The 17,903-nt window shown below is 33.6% G+C and overlaps 3 protein-coding genes across 3 annotated transcripts; 2 read left to right on the top strand and 1 right to left on the bottom strand.

Annotated features, from left to right (window-relative positions):
* Nucleotides 1–8,050: 8,050 nt before the first annotated feature.
* Nucleotides 8,051–10,961, top strand: LOC143918020 (RCC1-like G exchanging factor-like protein). The gene is made up of 6 exons (XM_077439667.1): nt 8,051–8,352; nt 8,555–8,721; nt 8,813–9,210; nt 9,784–9,956; nt 10,034–10,198; nt 10,430–10,961. The coding sequence occupies exons 1-6, from the start codon at nt 8,223–8,225 to the stop codon at nt 10,765–10,767; spliced, it is 1,371 nt and encodes a 456-aa protein (XP_077295793.1). The 5' UTR covers nt 8,051–8,222; the 3' UTR covers nt 10,768–10,961.
* Nucleotides 10,961–11,859, bottom strand: MED27 (mediator complex subunit 27). Its single transcript, XM_077439668.1, has one exon. It carries the CDS (start codon nt 11,857–11,859, stop codon nt 10,996–10,998), a length of 864 nt encoding a protein of 287 aa, XP_077295794.1. The 3' UTR covers nt 10,961–10,995.
* A 1,887-nt stretch (nt 11,860–13,746) lies between these two features.
* Nucleotides 13,747–15,595, top strand: Art3 (arginine methyltransferase 3). Its single transcript, XM_077439884.1, has one exon. It carries the CDS (start codon nt 13,806–13,808, stop codon nt 15,408–15,410), a length of 1,605 nt encoding a protein of 534 aa, XP_077296010.1. The 5' UTR covers nt 13,747–13,805; the 3' UTR covers nt 15,411–15,595.
* The last annotated feature ends 2,308 nt before the right edge of the window (nt 15,596–17,903 follow it).

Here is a 17,903-nt window from a genome sequence, read left to right on the forward strand (position 1 = left end):
CTGAAAGAAAATGCCAATGAAAGATCTACTACTAACCGTTGAATCATATCCAATGCTAGTTAAAGAAAAACTTCAAACTGAATTAGAAGTGTTTTATTCAAGGAATGAAATGCATAGTATTGACGATTTATTAATATTTTTAAAAATTATTTTTGCAATCAATTTATGCAAAGTTCGTGTGGAAATAGCAAAACTTATTCAAATTCTGCTTACAACTTCAACTACCTCTGACACAGAACGGTGTTTTTCATCAATAAATAGAATAAAGACATACATATATGAGTATAAGACACACAATGGTTCAGGAAAGATTGACGGCTTTGTCTATGCTGTCAATTGAAAAAAAATGATTATGGACAGTAAAAAATTTCACGAAAAGGTGATTGATCTTTTTTCAAGGAAAAAAGACAGAAGTATCAATTTTATAATGAAATAAAATACAAATAATGTTTAATTTTGATAATATTGATGTTAATAGTAAAATATAATCCAAATAAACATTTTTTTATACTTGATCAACCGCAGCACCCCCAGATATCTTATCCACGAGCCGCCACTGTGTATACATAATACCGCTATTCTGTCTGTCTGTCTAAGATAACGCTCGCCGTACTATAATAGTCGTTTCGATTCGAAATACATATGTACGTTACAGCTAAACCACTGCCAAAACGTATATACGAATACAATACGTATATACCAATGTTTCCTCTTCGCCGAGAATTTACCGCCATCAATTTATTTGATTAATTGATTAATTTTTCTATTGATGTTTTATATTGTGTGCAATATATAGTGTCATTTAAACAATTAAATATAAATATATTTAAAAGCTACATATGTATGTGTATTTGTGTATGCGTGTAAGTATGTGTGTATATGTATATGGATAGTGTATATGATTATATAATTGTTTTTGGCCAGGAAGGCACATTGGGTTTACCTGTTAGGCCTTCCTGGTATAAATTAAATAAAAATAGTAAAAATAATAATAATAAATAATATCATATGGGTCAACGTGACGAGCCAGAATGTTAAATTACAGAAAACACAAATATCGGAAGGCAAAGATCAAAAATCAAAAGATCTTAAGTCGAAAGATCAAAAAAAATGGGTGCATGGTAAACGGTACATACTCACGTACATACTCACTTAATTTGCGCGAGCAGGGTACAACAGGAACAAGAGGAACAGGCTTTTCCTCCCGTATTCTGCGCGCGCACATTAATAGTATTAGATTTTATACTGATTTTAACAGTATAAAATCAAATATATATGAATGTTGAACTATTATATTATCAATTTTATGGTATAATCGCAACTGAAAAATATTACGATCGTATATGGCGCGGCGCACTTTCTATGGAAGTTTCTGGCAAAATTGTAAATTCTTATTAATCGATCCAAACTTATCATATTCTAAGCAATCAAAATCACAATTAAGTGTTCATCATCCTAAAATAACGTATGAAATTTTTATCTAGATAAATCGACTAGTTGGAGGTACAGAACATTGTCAAAAATCGATGATTTTTTTTTCATTTAATATCTTAACCCTTATACGGTGCAAGTTTTCTGCTATGTAAGTCCATCGTGGAAAATCCGAAACTCACATTTTTCGCTCCGGCCTTTAATAATTTACATGTCCAAATACATTACACAATGCAGGCATACATATATCAATCACATTGCAAGCAAATGTGCTGCTTGCAGCATTCAGCAAATTTGATCTAGCCAAATTTTCGAGAGATAGGAAAGGGAAAGGGTAGGAAGAATTTTATTGGAACAGCAATAAAGTTACATATACATAGATAAATTGGCAAACCTTTGGATTGGAGACGGTCGATCTTAATTTCCATAACTTGCCAGAACCGATAGACATACATATATACTCGTAATCATCGGAGAAACCGTATAATATTTTCGATTCAGGTCGGGATTTGAACCCACAACCTCACTTAAAAACAATCACTATACCTGTGTGCTACGCTGTATGATACTTAATCTTCATCAGTGACGTATCCAGACACTTTTCACGAGGGGGGGGATGATTTTTAAAAATAAATTATTAACATAAAGCATTATATGTATATCTATAGGGCTTTTTTACTTTATTAATAAAGTAACTTCAATGATGTTGCATACAATAAATATCAAATGGGTATGTATGAAGACTTTTAGTCTCGGTATAAAAAAGGCATTTTAAATTAAGTCCTTTTCCCGCAGCCGATCCCCCGAATCAAGTTTCTTTGACTGCATTTTTCATTGCGGAAGTTCATTTTAGAGGCATTTGAATTTCTGTAAAAATATTCTCTTTGAGCTGCCCAATGAGAACATGCATATATGTTTGTACCTGCTCTTTCAAATATCCTCACAAAAACAAATCGTAAATTACACAAAATGTTGAGTAAACAAAATAAATAAACATAAAGCAAAATTGGAAATCAACAAATGTGTTGTTTTCATTTCTGAAATCAGTATAATAGGCTACTTTGTATGATTCATACGTATGTGTTATACAAAGTTTCACGTTTGACAGTGGATGAACCAACTTCAGTTTAGCTCATTTTGTTTTTTTCGGTGATTTCTAGTTTGCCTGATGGAAAGGAAAAGAATATTATAATAATAAATGTATAAATTTTGTATGAAATTGACTTGAAAAAAAAAATCAGTTAACTATGTACATGTACATATGTCAAATCATGCCGAAACATATCACAGAAATGAAAATATGTACTCTTAAAAATAAAAATAAATTATATGTATATCACCATTATCATTTACAGCCATTCACCATCCACTACTGGATGAAGGGTCCTCTTGACCGCTTCTATTTTGCGCAACTTTCATCCATCTCACCCCACACATTTTTCTTACTTCAACCACCCATCCTATTTGATGCCTTCGTTTCGCCCCTTTACATTCTCTTGGATACCATACCAGCACTTCTTTTGTCCACAGTTCGTCCAGTCTTAGTAGCCATGTGACCCACCCATTACCATTTCAATCTCTTCACTCTCTCCAATATATATCGACTATCTTTGTCATACTTCTCACCCACGTATTCCATTTCCTACTTATCGTCGTTATGCCGAGCATACAACGATGCATACTTCTTTAAGTGCATCGGATGTTTCACATCCATACGTCAACACTGGAAAAACACATTGATCGAAGATCTTTTTTTTCAATGTTGCATTTTTTATTTTAAAATGGCGTTCATTCGCCATTTTATCCCATCCCAATTATTTGCTAAAAAACCTAACATATGTATGTAAATACATACAAAGGCTCTTTCGAAATTATATATTAAATATGTGGGTATATATAAAATAAAATAAAAATGTGTTCTTAAAGAATTACCTGTAATGGTAAGAAAACACAAATGTTATCGGATGATCCAGAAATACATTGGGAAATGACTAACAATACTCTATATATGTATATAAGCCATTATATTTGAAAATGGCAAAAGTTCACTTCAGGCATTTCGAGATATGTAGCAAACATTAAAAATGTTTTGCGCTTAACAATATTTAAAAAAAGTAAAATGCTGGTGGCCTGTAATATGTTTATTCTGCTATTCTGAGAGTCTAGACATATTGACTTAAAAGAAGTTTTTGAATTGAGTCAAAACATAAATACCATTTTCGGAATTGAAAATTGGACTTCCACCACTTTCAAATGTAACGTCTTATGTGTACATTTCCAGGGCCGTAGAGATAAAATCCAGGCCCCGGTGCAAATTTGAAAATCCGCCCCCCCCCTCCCTTGACCTATTTTAGTAAAAAAGAAAATTTACAAAATATGAAAAAAAAAAGTGATATTCAAAGTCAATTAATATCGTTGCTAATTAATAAAAATATATTTCATATTAATTTATATACATGCAATGCAGTGAAACAAATGAAATTAATTAAATATAACAATTAACTATAACACATAAAATGAAAAATTAAATAATTAAAACATATGTATACACACGTTAAAAAATAGTTTCATTTAAAAAAAATAATGCTGTCATACATGAAATAAAAATTAAAGATATATCATAAAAAAAACCGTAAAATACCAACTTATATATATTATTTATGGAAAAGCAGGTACATAATATGTAATAATGTATTGAATTTGGGATGATTTTTTCTGAGAGCTTTTTAAAATGTCTCTACATATATATGAACATACTTCTGATCGATATATGTTCATTACGGGTTAAAATAATCAACATAGAAAACAGTTAGTTAAATAATAAAAATGAATTCATAAACGACAAATATTATTAATATAAAAAATAACTCTGATTTGAAATATTCTAAATCCAGCCTACCGTTCGCAATTATACAGCAAAATTTTAACATGTTTGAATAACCTGTTTTCCTAAATTCGAAAGACAGACGGATACTTTTAACGATCAAAATCAATCATTTATTAGTATGTTTCTGTTGAATTATTCTAGGAATAACACGTGCATCACATTTGCAGTTTAAAGTTTCATGGCAAATTTGCAAATAGGTAAATGTGAAAGGTTTTATCTACATATATTATTGACTAATCTCGTACTTTTAACTGTCCGCTTGTTGCCTGCTTGAATAGGCCAAGGGCTATTTAACTAATTTGTTTTAGATATTGTGAGGAGGGAACTGACCATTCTGAACACCAGAACGGATCTTCCCCTGAATTTTACTACGCTATGGCGTAGGAAAAATCCGTTACTCCATTTTACCGTATACCATTTTGAGTATAAAGGCCAAATAATGCTTTTATACTTTTGCTAAAATTGTACATACTATTTGCGGGGGCCACGGTCCCCCTTTGAAAGCCGGGTCCGGGTTATTTCATACCTTTTCCCTCCCCTCTCGTCAGCCCTGCATATATGTATACACTGAAGTAATAAGGCTATTTCAATAACTTCTATATAGTAAAAAATCTGACTTAGAACACATGGGAATTAACAATGACGATCCCAAATCATAGAGATCATGACGAAACACCATTCTCAATTTATTCTGCGTGACAACTGTCTTTCTCACTCCCACCCAATCAAAAGCCTCAATGAAAGCATTGTTACGGACTTTTCATAAGAGACACATTATTATAGTAATACTTTATGAGTTATCGATATTTTCATTATTTAAATACCACACAAGTGAAGACATATGCCTCGATAACTTTTGTCTATTTAAAATACGAATACTTATACACAATGTAATATATCTTTACTCTCATTTGACTTGAAAATATGAATTTTTTAATAAAATAAAAGGTCATATATTGTTTAGACAAGGAAATTAAAATTTGATTTGCATATTATATTTTACCCCGCAAAAAATTGTAAATCTCATCTTAGATACATTCATGTATTTCAATATTTCATAATGTATAATATGTTTGTTTGCATGTACAAATCGTCTTCTAACCTTTTCGTTGAGACGTCCTCTTGCATATATATTACATATATATGATACAATGACAGTAAACAAATTAAGTGGCTCAATCTCATGGTATACTTATAAGAGGTCAAATCCATTATATTGACAAGCTCTATTCATAAATTTAATATACCAATATAATTATGAGTATTATACCTATGTACATATGAAGGAACATGTGACTATTTAAATTAAAGACTAGGAATTATCATTAAGTACAAAATAAGACCTTTTTTTATACAAACGACCCCCATCTTATGCTTGTAATTCGGGCAAAGTCTCGACAGACAAATTGTAATCGAGAGCAAATGGGACAAAAAACGATCTCAAATTTGGTCCTTTGTCTAAATATACCAGACGGGCTACTTTTAAGCTTACCCATTTCGTACATATTATTTACTGAATTTTTGTAATACATCATTTTGAATCCAAAACAAAATTTGATTTATTATATTATTATTTTTATACCACAAATGAATTATTTTAATTGAGTCATATCAATTAAATTATTTGTTGAAAGTAATAGTGGTTCAGATTTATTTTCTAATGGAACGTGTTTTGAGCATTACTTGAAATAACTACTGATTGAAAAGCTTGCCATGTATATCTTCTTTTATCTGCATAAGGAAAATTTCAAGCTTTTTTACGAGAAAATGTTGTTTGTTTTTCTCAATTCATTATGGTCTACAATTTAATAAAAAAGGTCTGCAAGTTGAGTACCACCGCTTAAGACGTTCAAACATACTTTATTTCAAAGTAAGCGTATTCAAATATGCCCAAATCTTTACACATTTTAAATTGGAATATATTTACCGTAGACGTTTTTATATTTTAAGCAATTTTTAAAACTCTTTTTTTCATAAAATTTAATCTAGTAAATATATATTTTAGATTATTTCGTATCTTAAAAATTTAACTGAACTTTATAAAGTCATAAAAACCATCTTCTTCACTTATGATATTGAAACAACACAGAAAAGGTGGAAATTTCGTATAATTATTCAATTGATTTCCTCGGTCTTGACTCTTTATTTTTTTGGTGAAAAATATTTTTTCTGTTATTATTCTATTTTATAATTAACGGGGATGAAAAATATCTTTTTGTATATCTCTGAATTTATTTGTGAAAAATACAACATGCTAGGTAAGCAACTTTTTCATACAAAACAACGAAAATATGCATGGCATACCTGGAGCGGCATGATCGAAAGGCGACATCTGCACGAATTGCCATATGACATAATCCTCGCACACTATACTGAAACACTGAAAAAACTCAACAAAATATATAAATGTGGTATATACACTGTAATAATGTGGGATATACAAAGGTCCTGGTGAAAATAAATCTATAATAGATTCAATATCAAGCATTTAAGTTAATGTACATACATATGTATATTGCAATGTGCACAATCTGTGGTGGTTAATATACATTTTGCGATAAATTACTGAAATATCGTAATTTTTTTTATTTTATAAATATTATACATAGAAATTCACAGAAATTGTCGTCAAATCAGAAAAAATAATTTTTAATTCTCGCATATATGTAGTATGTATGTACTTACTTATTTTATTTTAATTGAATGACATTTAAATCCCAGCTAACTTCGTATCTTCTTGAGTCTCTGGACCTCTTTGTTAAATGCATATAAATATACATATGTATGTATATTCCTGAGTTTATTTTTTAATGATGGTTTTTCTAGCACAACTCTTATTACTCATTTAATAAGTAAATTCTTTTGTTAATCATTTAAATCGGTATCTATTACCCATACATTTAAATTTCATTCATAAAAGAAAAATGGATAGTTTATTAGAATTAATAAAAATAATACTTTTTCATTTTACATAATGCTTCCATCGCTATTCTTAAATGTTCAATAACTTGTATATACGTTCGTATATATTACATTGAGTATATACTTACATACGCATATATGTATGTATGTACATATATACGTATTGTTTTTCTTAAAATTTTTGATTTAATTATTCTCAATGTTTGGAAACTTTATCTACTAGTCGGCATTTTTGAACTCCACAATCAAGCATATAAGATTGTTGCTAGGCACCTGTAGAATAAGGCCATATAATATATACTTCATCTAATTGTCGTGAAGGTTCTGTTTAGTTCTAAATATGCACCGAGACAACTATCGATTACCCTAGATCGAGCTGATGATGTTCAATGTTTAAAAGTCATCAATGGAATGAATACGATTATGAGGCAGCCGTGAATCCCGGGGGCCGAGGGCGGCCGCTCGATACGGCCGGGCGAGCGCATGCGCGTCCGCACCCGCCCTTTAACACGACCAACTTTTGAATTAACTAAACAAATAACGTCTCCTCGAAACAGTTGGTGTATTAACTGTATTAAACTTACAAATAAAACTACATAATTGTACATTTTAAAGTATAATATCACTCATAATATACATTGCATTGTTTGAAATTCAAATGCAGTTTCTCTTTAGAAATTTTTTTTTAAACGCATAACATGACGTTAAATAAAACTTAACCTAGATTACATTTAATTCTAGTTGCTGATTTATATATTTATGTGTTTATTTTACTTGTTGTACGAGCTGTAAAACTTTTAAAATAATTTTGTATGTGGTCGACTTTTTAGCGCTTTGTTTCAGATTTCCTGTCATGCGTTAGAGGTTATGTATCACTTGACAGCTGCGATGCGGTCTAGCTTTCGATCTAAATAACACATAAGATCTGTATATCAGTGATTAAAATTAATACTTCGAAATCAACTCAATCTGAAAACTCATCATGAAGCTATTTACCAAACTTAGCAATAGCTATTTACATATAAAAACTAAAAGTATTGTATGTCGATTTTACGCTACCAAAAGAAAAAAGCCTCTTCTAGATCCAGATTTATACATAGATAAAATGCCAAGTAATTATTACAGCTATTTTACTATTTCATAAACACATTTGTGAATTTTATTAGACATTGATTCTACCTGGGAATTTGTGACGTTAAAAATTGTACAATTTAGAAGCAATTATATTTGTATCTACTAATAGTGAATACTCTTGAAAACTATATTTATCATCAAAATATGTAATTGTTTAATACATTTTATATTTTCCTCTAGTATATCAATACCCAACTGCAAATTCAGGCGATCGTCGAGTATACTCATGGGGTTTATCCGAAACAGGAGCTTTAGGAATATACCGCAAAGAAAGTACCGGAAATAAGCGCAACAAATATCATTACACCCACTTCCCTTCACGTATGACATTCGGGGAAGTTTATGATGTAAATAACTCAATCCATCCGTGTATATGTATTAATGATTATCAATTTTGAATGTATATATGATTAGATATGCTTTTATTCTAATTTTAAGGTCACTTGTATCACATGCGGCTATGGCTTTACAGCATTTGGCGTCAAGTCGAAAGATCGCTATCAATTATTCGGCACAGGAATCAACACAAACTCTCAAATAGGATTCCACGATCCTAGGAAAGGTCATCCTTTAGAAACACTGCTCCTACCGGCGCCTATTCGTTTACCTTTAATTAATCCTAGTGAAACACGTGTGGTTGGAGTTTCTGCTGGAAGAGCTCACCTCGCCGTGTTGACAAATGATGAGGGAGTTTTTACTCTAGGTGATAATTCGCATGGACAGTGCGGAAGGAGAGTTATAGAAAACGAAGATTATAAAAGGGCTGCCACTATACATAATATTAAACAGATTAATGGAGAAAAAATAACAAATATCGAATGCGGACAAGATCACAGGTTTGTGTTATTATCAAATTTTGTATCATCATAATTTGCAGTCATTCAACATCCACTGCTGGATGACGGCCCCACCAAAAGTCTTCCATTCGTTTTGCCCAACTCTCATCCATCTCATTGCACACATTATTCTAATTTCATCCACCCATCTTACTTTGTGGCCTTCCTTTCACCTTTTTAGTTTTTCCTCACCATTCCAGCACGTCTTTTGTCCACCTTTCGTCCATTCTTCTAGCTATGTACATATGTATGTGACCCGCCCATTGCCATTTCAATCTCTTCACTCTCTCCACTATATCAACTACTCTTGTCATACTTCTCATCCACGTATTCCATTTCTTACCTCTCCTCGCTATGCCGAGCATACAACATCTCATACTTCTTTCAGTGCATTAGACTGTGTAACATTTTGGCGTTCAATGTCCAAGTTTCACATCCATACATCATCACTGGCAAAACACATTGATCGAAGATCTTGTTCTCCGGGCAATTTCGTATATCACTGATTTTTCATCCTATAATGCAAAAATACTTACCTTCCGGAAATATTAATGAATGTAACTTGTGTTTCAGCATGTTTTTGACAGAATCAGGTAAAGTTTATGCGTGTGGGTGGGGATCTGATGGACAGCTCGGTAATGGCAACCTCGACTCAGATTATCACCTCAACCAAGTCCAAGGTGATATCCTCGGAGAAAAAATTGTCAAGTTGTCGAGTTCCGCAGATTGCATACTGGCGATCAATGGTAAATTTTTTAAAAGTTATCGTCTACCTACAGATTTAATTGTGCCCCCATGTGTATTAATATTTGTTTATATGTAGATAAAGGACAAGTATTTGGGTGGGGTAACTCGGAATATGGCCAAATTAATTTTAGGGATAAAAAGGAACAACAAATCGCACTCCCCAAAGCTTTAGAAGACTGTAACCAGTTTGGAAAAATCGTTGATGTTGCTGCTGGTGGATCTCATTGTCTTATGCTGAATAGTAAGTTTGTCGTAAACAAAAACAGTTAACTTTGTTCAGCCACATTATAAAACTTCAAGGCCAATCTTCAATAAGGACTTGTGCTTTTATCTTTTCAAATTATTTTTAAATGCATCTGATCCACTAACATTTGTTCTTGAAAGGGAAAATTTTACTTAAATGTTATAAATAAAACAAATCTTTTATATAAAATTTTATTTCAAAAATACTCAAATTACATATTTTTTTCAGGCCATGGAAAAGTTTTCGCATGGGGCTTTGGAATATTAGGCTTAGGCCCAGAAGCTCAACAAAGTCATACCCCGTTAAAAATACCCACAACACTATTTGGCGTTAACCAATTCAATCCATACACCAAAGTAGTTCAAATTGCTGCAGGATTAAGTCACAGCGCAGCCGTTACGTCGAATGGAGATCTATACATGTGGGGAGCAAACAAATCCGCCTGCTTAGGTCTCGGCGATAGGAAAGATCGTTTCTTTCCTTTGCGAGTTGGTGTCGGAGCTCATGTGACCAAGATAGCCCTTGGTGTCGATCACACCGTAGCCCTATGTAAACCTTTCATTTAATTCAATAAATTATTGTAGATAACATAGTCCTTTCATTGTTAGCACATTAGCCTTCTCGGGAGGGTGAAATGTTTTAAAACTGTACCACTAAGGATTCAAACAACTCCGACCACATAATCTAAACTTCCATGTGTCCTTTAACAACTATTCAGTTACATCTTTCGATGAATGTACAGATATTTTTATATAAATAGATTATTTACATTGCTATTCGATCACATTTTCTTTTCATTGTTTGCACTCTTCATGGAAGGGTTCTAATGTTCTAAAATCATGCCAAGTTGGAGGTAAGGTATCGTGCAGATGATTTCCACACCTTTTGCAAGCCTCGCTGAAGAGATTTATATAGCTGTGGAACCACGCCATGAAAGATCTGACTGCCAGTTCCGGCAAGGTCGGCGAGAAAAAGTGCAACATGGCCGCTTGGGCATTTTCCGTAACTTTTCTGAAAACTCGATGCCGAGACTCGGTCCACAGATCCAAAACTTCCCCGTGCCCTTTGACAACAACCCATTCAATCATAAGCCCTTTGAAAGCTATCACCGCCTTCAAGACGTGGCCTAGGCTTATTTGCACTACTGCATTTGTGGCGAAGGGTCTAGAAACGGTTATCTTCATATCATTGAAGGTGCGGTCTATAGCATTGATAACATTGTCAACATTCTGGGGCGATACATTATGACTGCTGGTGTGAGTGCGGCGTCTTTTGGCACTACTGGAAGTTACGTAGGACCGTTTTAGAGAGTTTTGACTCAGTAGAGATTGAGCCACTCCGCTATATTCGTGAACTTTGTCCGTCCAACGATAACTGTTAACTAGTTGTACGTAGAGTGCCTGTCTTTCTACGGATATTTCTTGAGAGAGTAGAGCTGCGTTTCCGAGTGAGAATGGGCCTGGAGGTGGTTGTAATGCATTGCTACACGCTTCTACTTCTCTAAGGCTCGCTCCAACTACTAGTACTTGTTCCTGGAGTTCAGCTATCAATTCAGCGCTACCGCCACCTCCACCTCCTCCACCAACACATTCAAAAACTTGGCCCACTCCTGAACGTAGTGCACGAACTGCACATAGGGCTGCTAATGCCTGCTCCATTGTTTACGGTTGCCAAAGATGTGAATGCGGAGTTGCTCGCGCCGGCTTACGACAGAAACTGACAGTCAGGGATACCAACGTCATTGTGACGCTACCAACGCTATTAAGCGTTGTGTTGTTTGTTCAATTTTACGAAAATTATTACCTAAATAGTACAAACCTATGGGATATGATACAAGTATTGGGCAACATGCATACATTTATTTTACACACTTAAGGTCTGACCGCACATTGCGACAACCGATCGATCCCACACTTCACAACTACGCGACCAAATATTGTTTGTACGAAATTGTATGAGACATAACGCACTGCTTGACAGTCGCATGACGTAGAACGACACCGTGCGTCAAAGTTGACTTTCCGACCAACTTTGCCTTGCGACAATTATTCTCCTTCTTCATATCGTGAATTTGAAATAGCATGTAGCCATAATCTTTTGGTTTTTCTTGATTGTTCTTCTTCCTCGCATATCAAAGTTACTATAATAGCGTCCTTTTCGTCCATCTTGCTCCGAGGTACCGAACGAATGATTGACATAATTTACTGCGTAGTGTCGCATCGCTGTCGTTCAAGTGCGGTTTATCTAATATTGCCGTACACTGTTGTGAAGTGTCGGATCGTTCGTTTGACGCATAGTGCGGTTAGACCTTTATGCCGATACCTTATTAAAAGTATCTGAGTGGAAGCAGTGACGTTGTATGTACATATATGTGAAAGTGGCATACATATTTTGGCCAATTAGATTTAGAGTTAAAACTTAGAACTTTGTAATTGGGGAAGCACTACAATTCTTGTCCATGCGATAGTCATTGGATATTTGAATAAAAATAAAATGTATTCGCCAATTGACTATTAATATTAATTTATCGACATCATTACAAAAATCAAATGTCTGGGAGTTATTTTTTATGAAAAATTAACAATCAATTCTCATATGAATAATATTACAAAAAATGCCATCAAATCATTGGGTTGCCTAATAAGAAACTCTACCCACTTTAAAAATATAAATACAATAAAAATTTTACATATACATATACTACATTGTAAGAAATCAATTGGAATAAAACTTTACCATTTGGTCACCTTATTCACATATATTAATTTAATAGTGTGTCCAAAAAAATTCTTAAATATTGTTCATTTTTTTTATATACATATATGTAATTAGCATGTCAGCAGCACGATCATTTATAAAAAAATGTATTTATTAAACTTGTGTGACAGAAGCTATTTATTTTTTTGATAAACCCAAGTACATACATATAAGTTATAGAAGGAGCGTTGTGCGAATGAGTTCTAATTTTTTAGAGTAGCTGTGTAAATTTTTTGAAGTGGTTACGTACATATATGTACGTCTGATGTGCGGGTATTTAGATATTCTCGTATGGAGGAGAAACACATGTCATAAGATCGAGGTCATCCTTTGTTCTCGATTTTTAAGGTGAATTTGTGGCTATACTTGAATTGTCACACATGTATGATTTGATCTTATAATTCCCTACACTTACATATGTATATAATGCGTTAGATTTATTCCCTAAAACACAATAATAAAATATGTAAGTAAAGCATGATTCGAAATATAACGCCTTTCTACATTTTCACTTTTTTAATTGTCTTTTCTTAAATTTCTTACGCATTTTACTACACAGGATGAAGTGGCTATATTGCTATCAATAATTTTTGGTAATCAACAGAAACACAATTGAGTACTTTATTAATTATAGATTGAAATACTGGCAATGTTTTATTTCAATCCAGATAGTCCACAAGAACCGTGTTTTTAATGGTTGTAGTGGTTTCGCTCACAGATTATCATTTTATCTAAGTGGGTAAATTGTATTTGTAATGCTCGGTTTCGTATCTGTCACGGCCATGTTATTTAAAAATAAATCGCGTGCCATGTGGTTAGGCGCGTAACTGTCAGTTGAAGCATTGACATGTCGGAGCCGCCAGAGCTTAGTTCTGATTCAGACGAATTCGCCGAAGATGAATGGACCGAAGTCGTGGAGGGAGATGGAGGCTCCCGAGGGGGCGAAGGGGCCGATTCCTCAGCGGAGTCCCGTCCACAGTGCCTCTTCTGCTCAAACACGTTCCCGCACCTGGAAGAAGCCTTGATACACTGCAAACAAGACCACAACTTCGACTTGTCCCTTCTTAAAGTTAAGCACAACATGGACTTCTATTCCTTTATTAAACTGATTGGATATATTCGTACTAATAAGCCCGATTCTGTGGCCATTATGACTGCCATAAAACCCTTGTGGGAGAGTGATATATATCTCAAACCAGTCAAACACGAGGAGTGGCTCATGTATGATTTTGATTCGCTGGATGATGCTGTGTGCTCTCCGCAGTCGTCCTTCCATGCCAATGTCGAAAATGGACTTGTTACCTTGTCGGAAGCACACTTTGTAGAACTACAACGGACCATACAATCCCTCACGGCTGAAGTCAAAGAAAAAAAATCGCTGTTAGCTTTGGCTACGGAAGATATAACAACTATGAAACGATCGATGCACAATATAATGAGCGACGGTAAGCTTCCTGAAATGCCGGTGACTTCCCCTGAAGATCGTTGTGTGGAGAAGATGGATGTAAATGAAGATTTAGGTTATTTCAGTACATATGCTCATTTTAGTATACATCACGATATGCTTTCGGATAAAGTTCGTACAGAATCGTATCAAAGAGCTATATTAGACAATAGAAGTATAATTGAAAATAGAGTTGTACTGGATCTCGGATGTGGAACAGGAATCCTGTCTATGTTTTCGGCGTCTACTGGTGCTTCCAAAGTGTACGCTATTGATCAGTCGGATATTATATACCATGCCATGGATATAATCAGGGAGAATGATCTACAGAATAAGATAAACATCATCAAGGGACGTTTGGAAGATACACCCTTGCCCGAAAAGGTAGACGTAATTGTATCGGAATGGATGGGATATTTTCTACTGTTCGAGGGTATGTTAGATAGTGTCATCTTTGCTCGGAATCATTGGCTGAAACCTGGCGGAATACTAATGCCAAATAAATGCAATATAAGTATAGTCGGTAGCGGAGACATGGAAACGCATCAAAAGTTAATTAGTTTTTGGTCGAATGTTTATGGCTACAAAATGAATTGTATGAAAAGTGAAGTCATCAGAGAAGCGAGTATAGACGTCGCCAATCCATCTCATTTGATCACATCGCCAAGTTTACTATGCGAGATAGATATGAACACGTGCACAACGAATTCCGTAAACTTTTCTTCAGAATTTCAGTTGAACGTTTTGCGCGATGGTAGTTTAACGTTTCTAGTCGGTTATTTTGACACATTCTTCGATCTGCCGAACCCGGTTTCGTTCTCGACGGGTCCGGAATCGACGCCGACACATTGGAAGCAGACGATATTCTATTTAAAAGATCCAATACCGTTGAAGAAAGGCGAAACCTTGAACGGAAAGCTAACCTGTCATAGGAATATATCCGACGTGAGAGGACTGACTATCGTTATAAAAATTCTTGATAAAACTTACAAATATATACTAAGTTAGTGAGTGATTTTGTAAAGCTTCCGCAGAGTCTCAGGGTGCTTGTGAATTGATTCAATTCACTGTATGTACATTTTATAAGCTAATTTGAGTTATCAGGAATGTTGAATACTACTTTGTAATGTTTGAAGTTTATATTGTATTATTGATTGGTTGTATCTGAATGAATAAAAAGTTGAAAATACTTGAATATTATTATTTTTTTTAACTTAAACTATCGATGTACATATTTATGATAATATTTTATTTTATTTATACATAGATATATACCAGGAAGGCTTGAAAGATAGACCCCAATGCGCCTTCCTAGACAATTAATTACAAACAATGCAGTATTTTTTTACTACACAAATCACTGTATTTCGAGAAGCTGAAGAAAACGATATTAAAAATTAATGAATTAATTAACACATTGAGATATCTATGGATTTTTAGATTTGTACATACATTAAATACAGAAGATTTACGACAACAGGTAGGATGATTTTTTTGCCAATTTTGAGGAACCGTTTCAACAATGATCAGATAAAATTGGCAAACTCTGATAAGAAACGATCGACTTGGACTCACAAATATCCAAATCTAACCAGCAGTATAGCGGGATCGAGCCCAATAATCACTTGGTGCTAAACATACACGCTACCACTGAGCCATACTGCTGGCTATAAAAATATAAAATCCAAGCTACGAAGAAACAGTAAGAATCATCATACCAAGATATTTCCTGCAAGTGTACAAAGATGCAAAGGTGTATTTTAAGTTACAAATGTACCGTTGGATGAAGGCTTCATCGTTTGTCTCTGTTTTGGGCAATTCTCATGCATCTAAATCACATAATTTTTTTATGATTTCATCCACCCGCTTCCCTCATGCCCATCCTTGCACCATTTTACATTCTCTGATACCATTCGAGCACTTCTTTCATCTGTTCTTGTTGCTACATGACCCACCCATTGCCATTTCAATCTCTTCACTCTCACCATTACATCAACCACCTTTATCATACTTCTCACCCACATATTCCGTTTTCTATCTCTTCTTGTTATACCAAGCATACAGCGTTCTATATTTTGAGTGCACTGAACCTTATATTTTATTTTATTTCATAGAACATGAACACTCGCCTTTACAAATCGCTCCAAAGCGACAAGTGCACTTAAACAGATACAATCAATATACATAAGCATTTTATACAAAGCGAATTCATACAAACATCCACAGTGACATCTATGGAGAAATTTTTGTGGCATTTTATAATTAAATTAGCGAACCTCAAGATGCTGAATAACTAGAGATTAGCAATAGAGATGCCAATTTTTATAGGAATCGTTTCAATGAAAATCAGAAAAATTGGCAAACTCTGATAAGAAACGATCGACCTTGAGTCACAAACCGAGGTCTACCCAGCAGCAGGACTCTAGTGGTACTTTAACCTGTGACCACTCCGCTCGAAAACGTAATATGCTAACCACTTGTCCACACAGCATTCTGGCTATCAATATCCAACATGCATACGTCATCACTGGCAAAACACACTGATCGAAAATCTTTTTCAGTGGCATTTAAGATTTAAAAAAATGGCTAATGAGAACTGGGAAAAATAAGCAACAATTTTATAAAAATTATTTATTTGAAATATTTTTGTTTTATTTACATAATGGTATTTTCTTTTAAGATTTAGATAAATAGTACATTTTTTTCCGTTAACAGACGAAAAAACATTTTTTAAATATAATAAGTGTAATTCAAGCAGTATATATTCGAAATGAGATTTTCGCATGCAACACAATTTAATACTGAAAATATATAAGTTTTCACGAAATCGAAACGAATTCATATTTAGGCCATGCCTTTTGATAGAACATAATACAGCTTTTTTCATACCTAAGGATATGTTAGTTGGTCTTTTCATAAAGCAATAATGCCACAATTTTCACTTTATCTGATAGACATCATACATAATCATAATTTTTATATCCCTATACATATCTTAATAACACCTTTTTATTTTTTATTTAGCGAAGCTCAATTTATAAATGTAAATAGACATTTATAATGCTCGTATTTACATATACAGTATATATTATTAAATAGTATGTCTTTGGTGTGGCTTAATACGTACGTTGTACATGTATTGTGTGTATGTTTGTTTTTTTATTTATTTATCTTATTTTTCAGAATGTCTGTAGGTTTTGTAGTGTGTGTATGTGTGTTTGTGTCGTGTATGTATTATATGTACATAGATATTATGAACTATTACATAATATATTTGTGCATAATTTAAAACGAATCTATACAGCATAGCTATTGAACATGCACATTTTACAATAAACATGTGACGTCGCACAATTTTTTTCTACTCACTATTTTGATAAAGCTATGTTCCCGATCAGCTGATGGTACCTAAACTAAACTATACTATCTACCAACACATCACACGTAAACTATACTCGGCCAATCGTCAAGTTGATTACATTTATAATTTTTAAATATTCC

This window comes from Arctopsyche grandis, chromosome 10, assembly GCF_051622035.1.
Source record: "Arctopsyche grandis isolate Sample6627 chromosome 10, ASM5162203v2, whole genome shotgun sequence".
In the NCBI taxonomy this organism is placed as follows: domain Eukaryota; kingdom Metazoa; phylum Arthropoda; class Insecta; order Trichoptera; family Hydropsychidae; genus Arctopsyche; species Arctopsyche grandis.

Coding starts and splice junctions, on each gene's coding strand:
- LOC143918020 (XM_077439667.1), top strand. CDS start 8,223: ATGAAGCTATTTACCAAACTTAGCAATAGCTATTTACATATAAAAACT. Junction 8,353..8,554: donor ATACATAGATAAAATGCCAA/GTAATTATTACA, acceptor ATTTTCCTCTAG/TATATCAATACCCAACTGCA. Junction 9,957..10,033: donor TTGCATACTGGCGATCAATG/GTAAATTTTTTA, acceptor GTTTATATGTAG/ATAAAGGACAAGTATTTGGG.
- MED27 (XM_077439668.1), bottom strand. CDS start 11,859: ATGGAGCAGGCATTAGCAGCCCTATGTGCAGTTCGTGCACTACGTTCA.
- Art3 (XM_077439884.1), top strand. CDS start 13,806: ATGTCGGAGCCGCCAGAGCTTAGTTCTGATTCAGACGAATTCGCCGAA.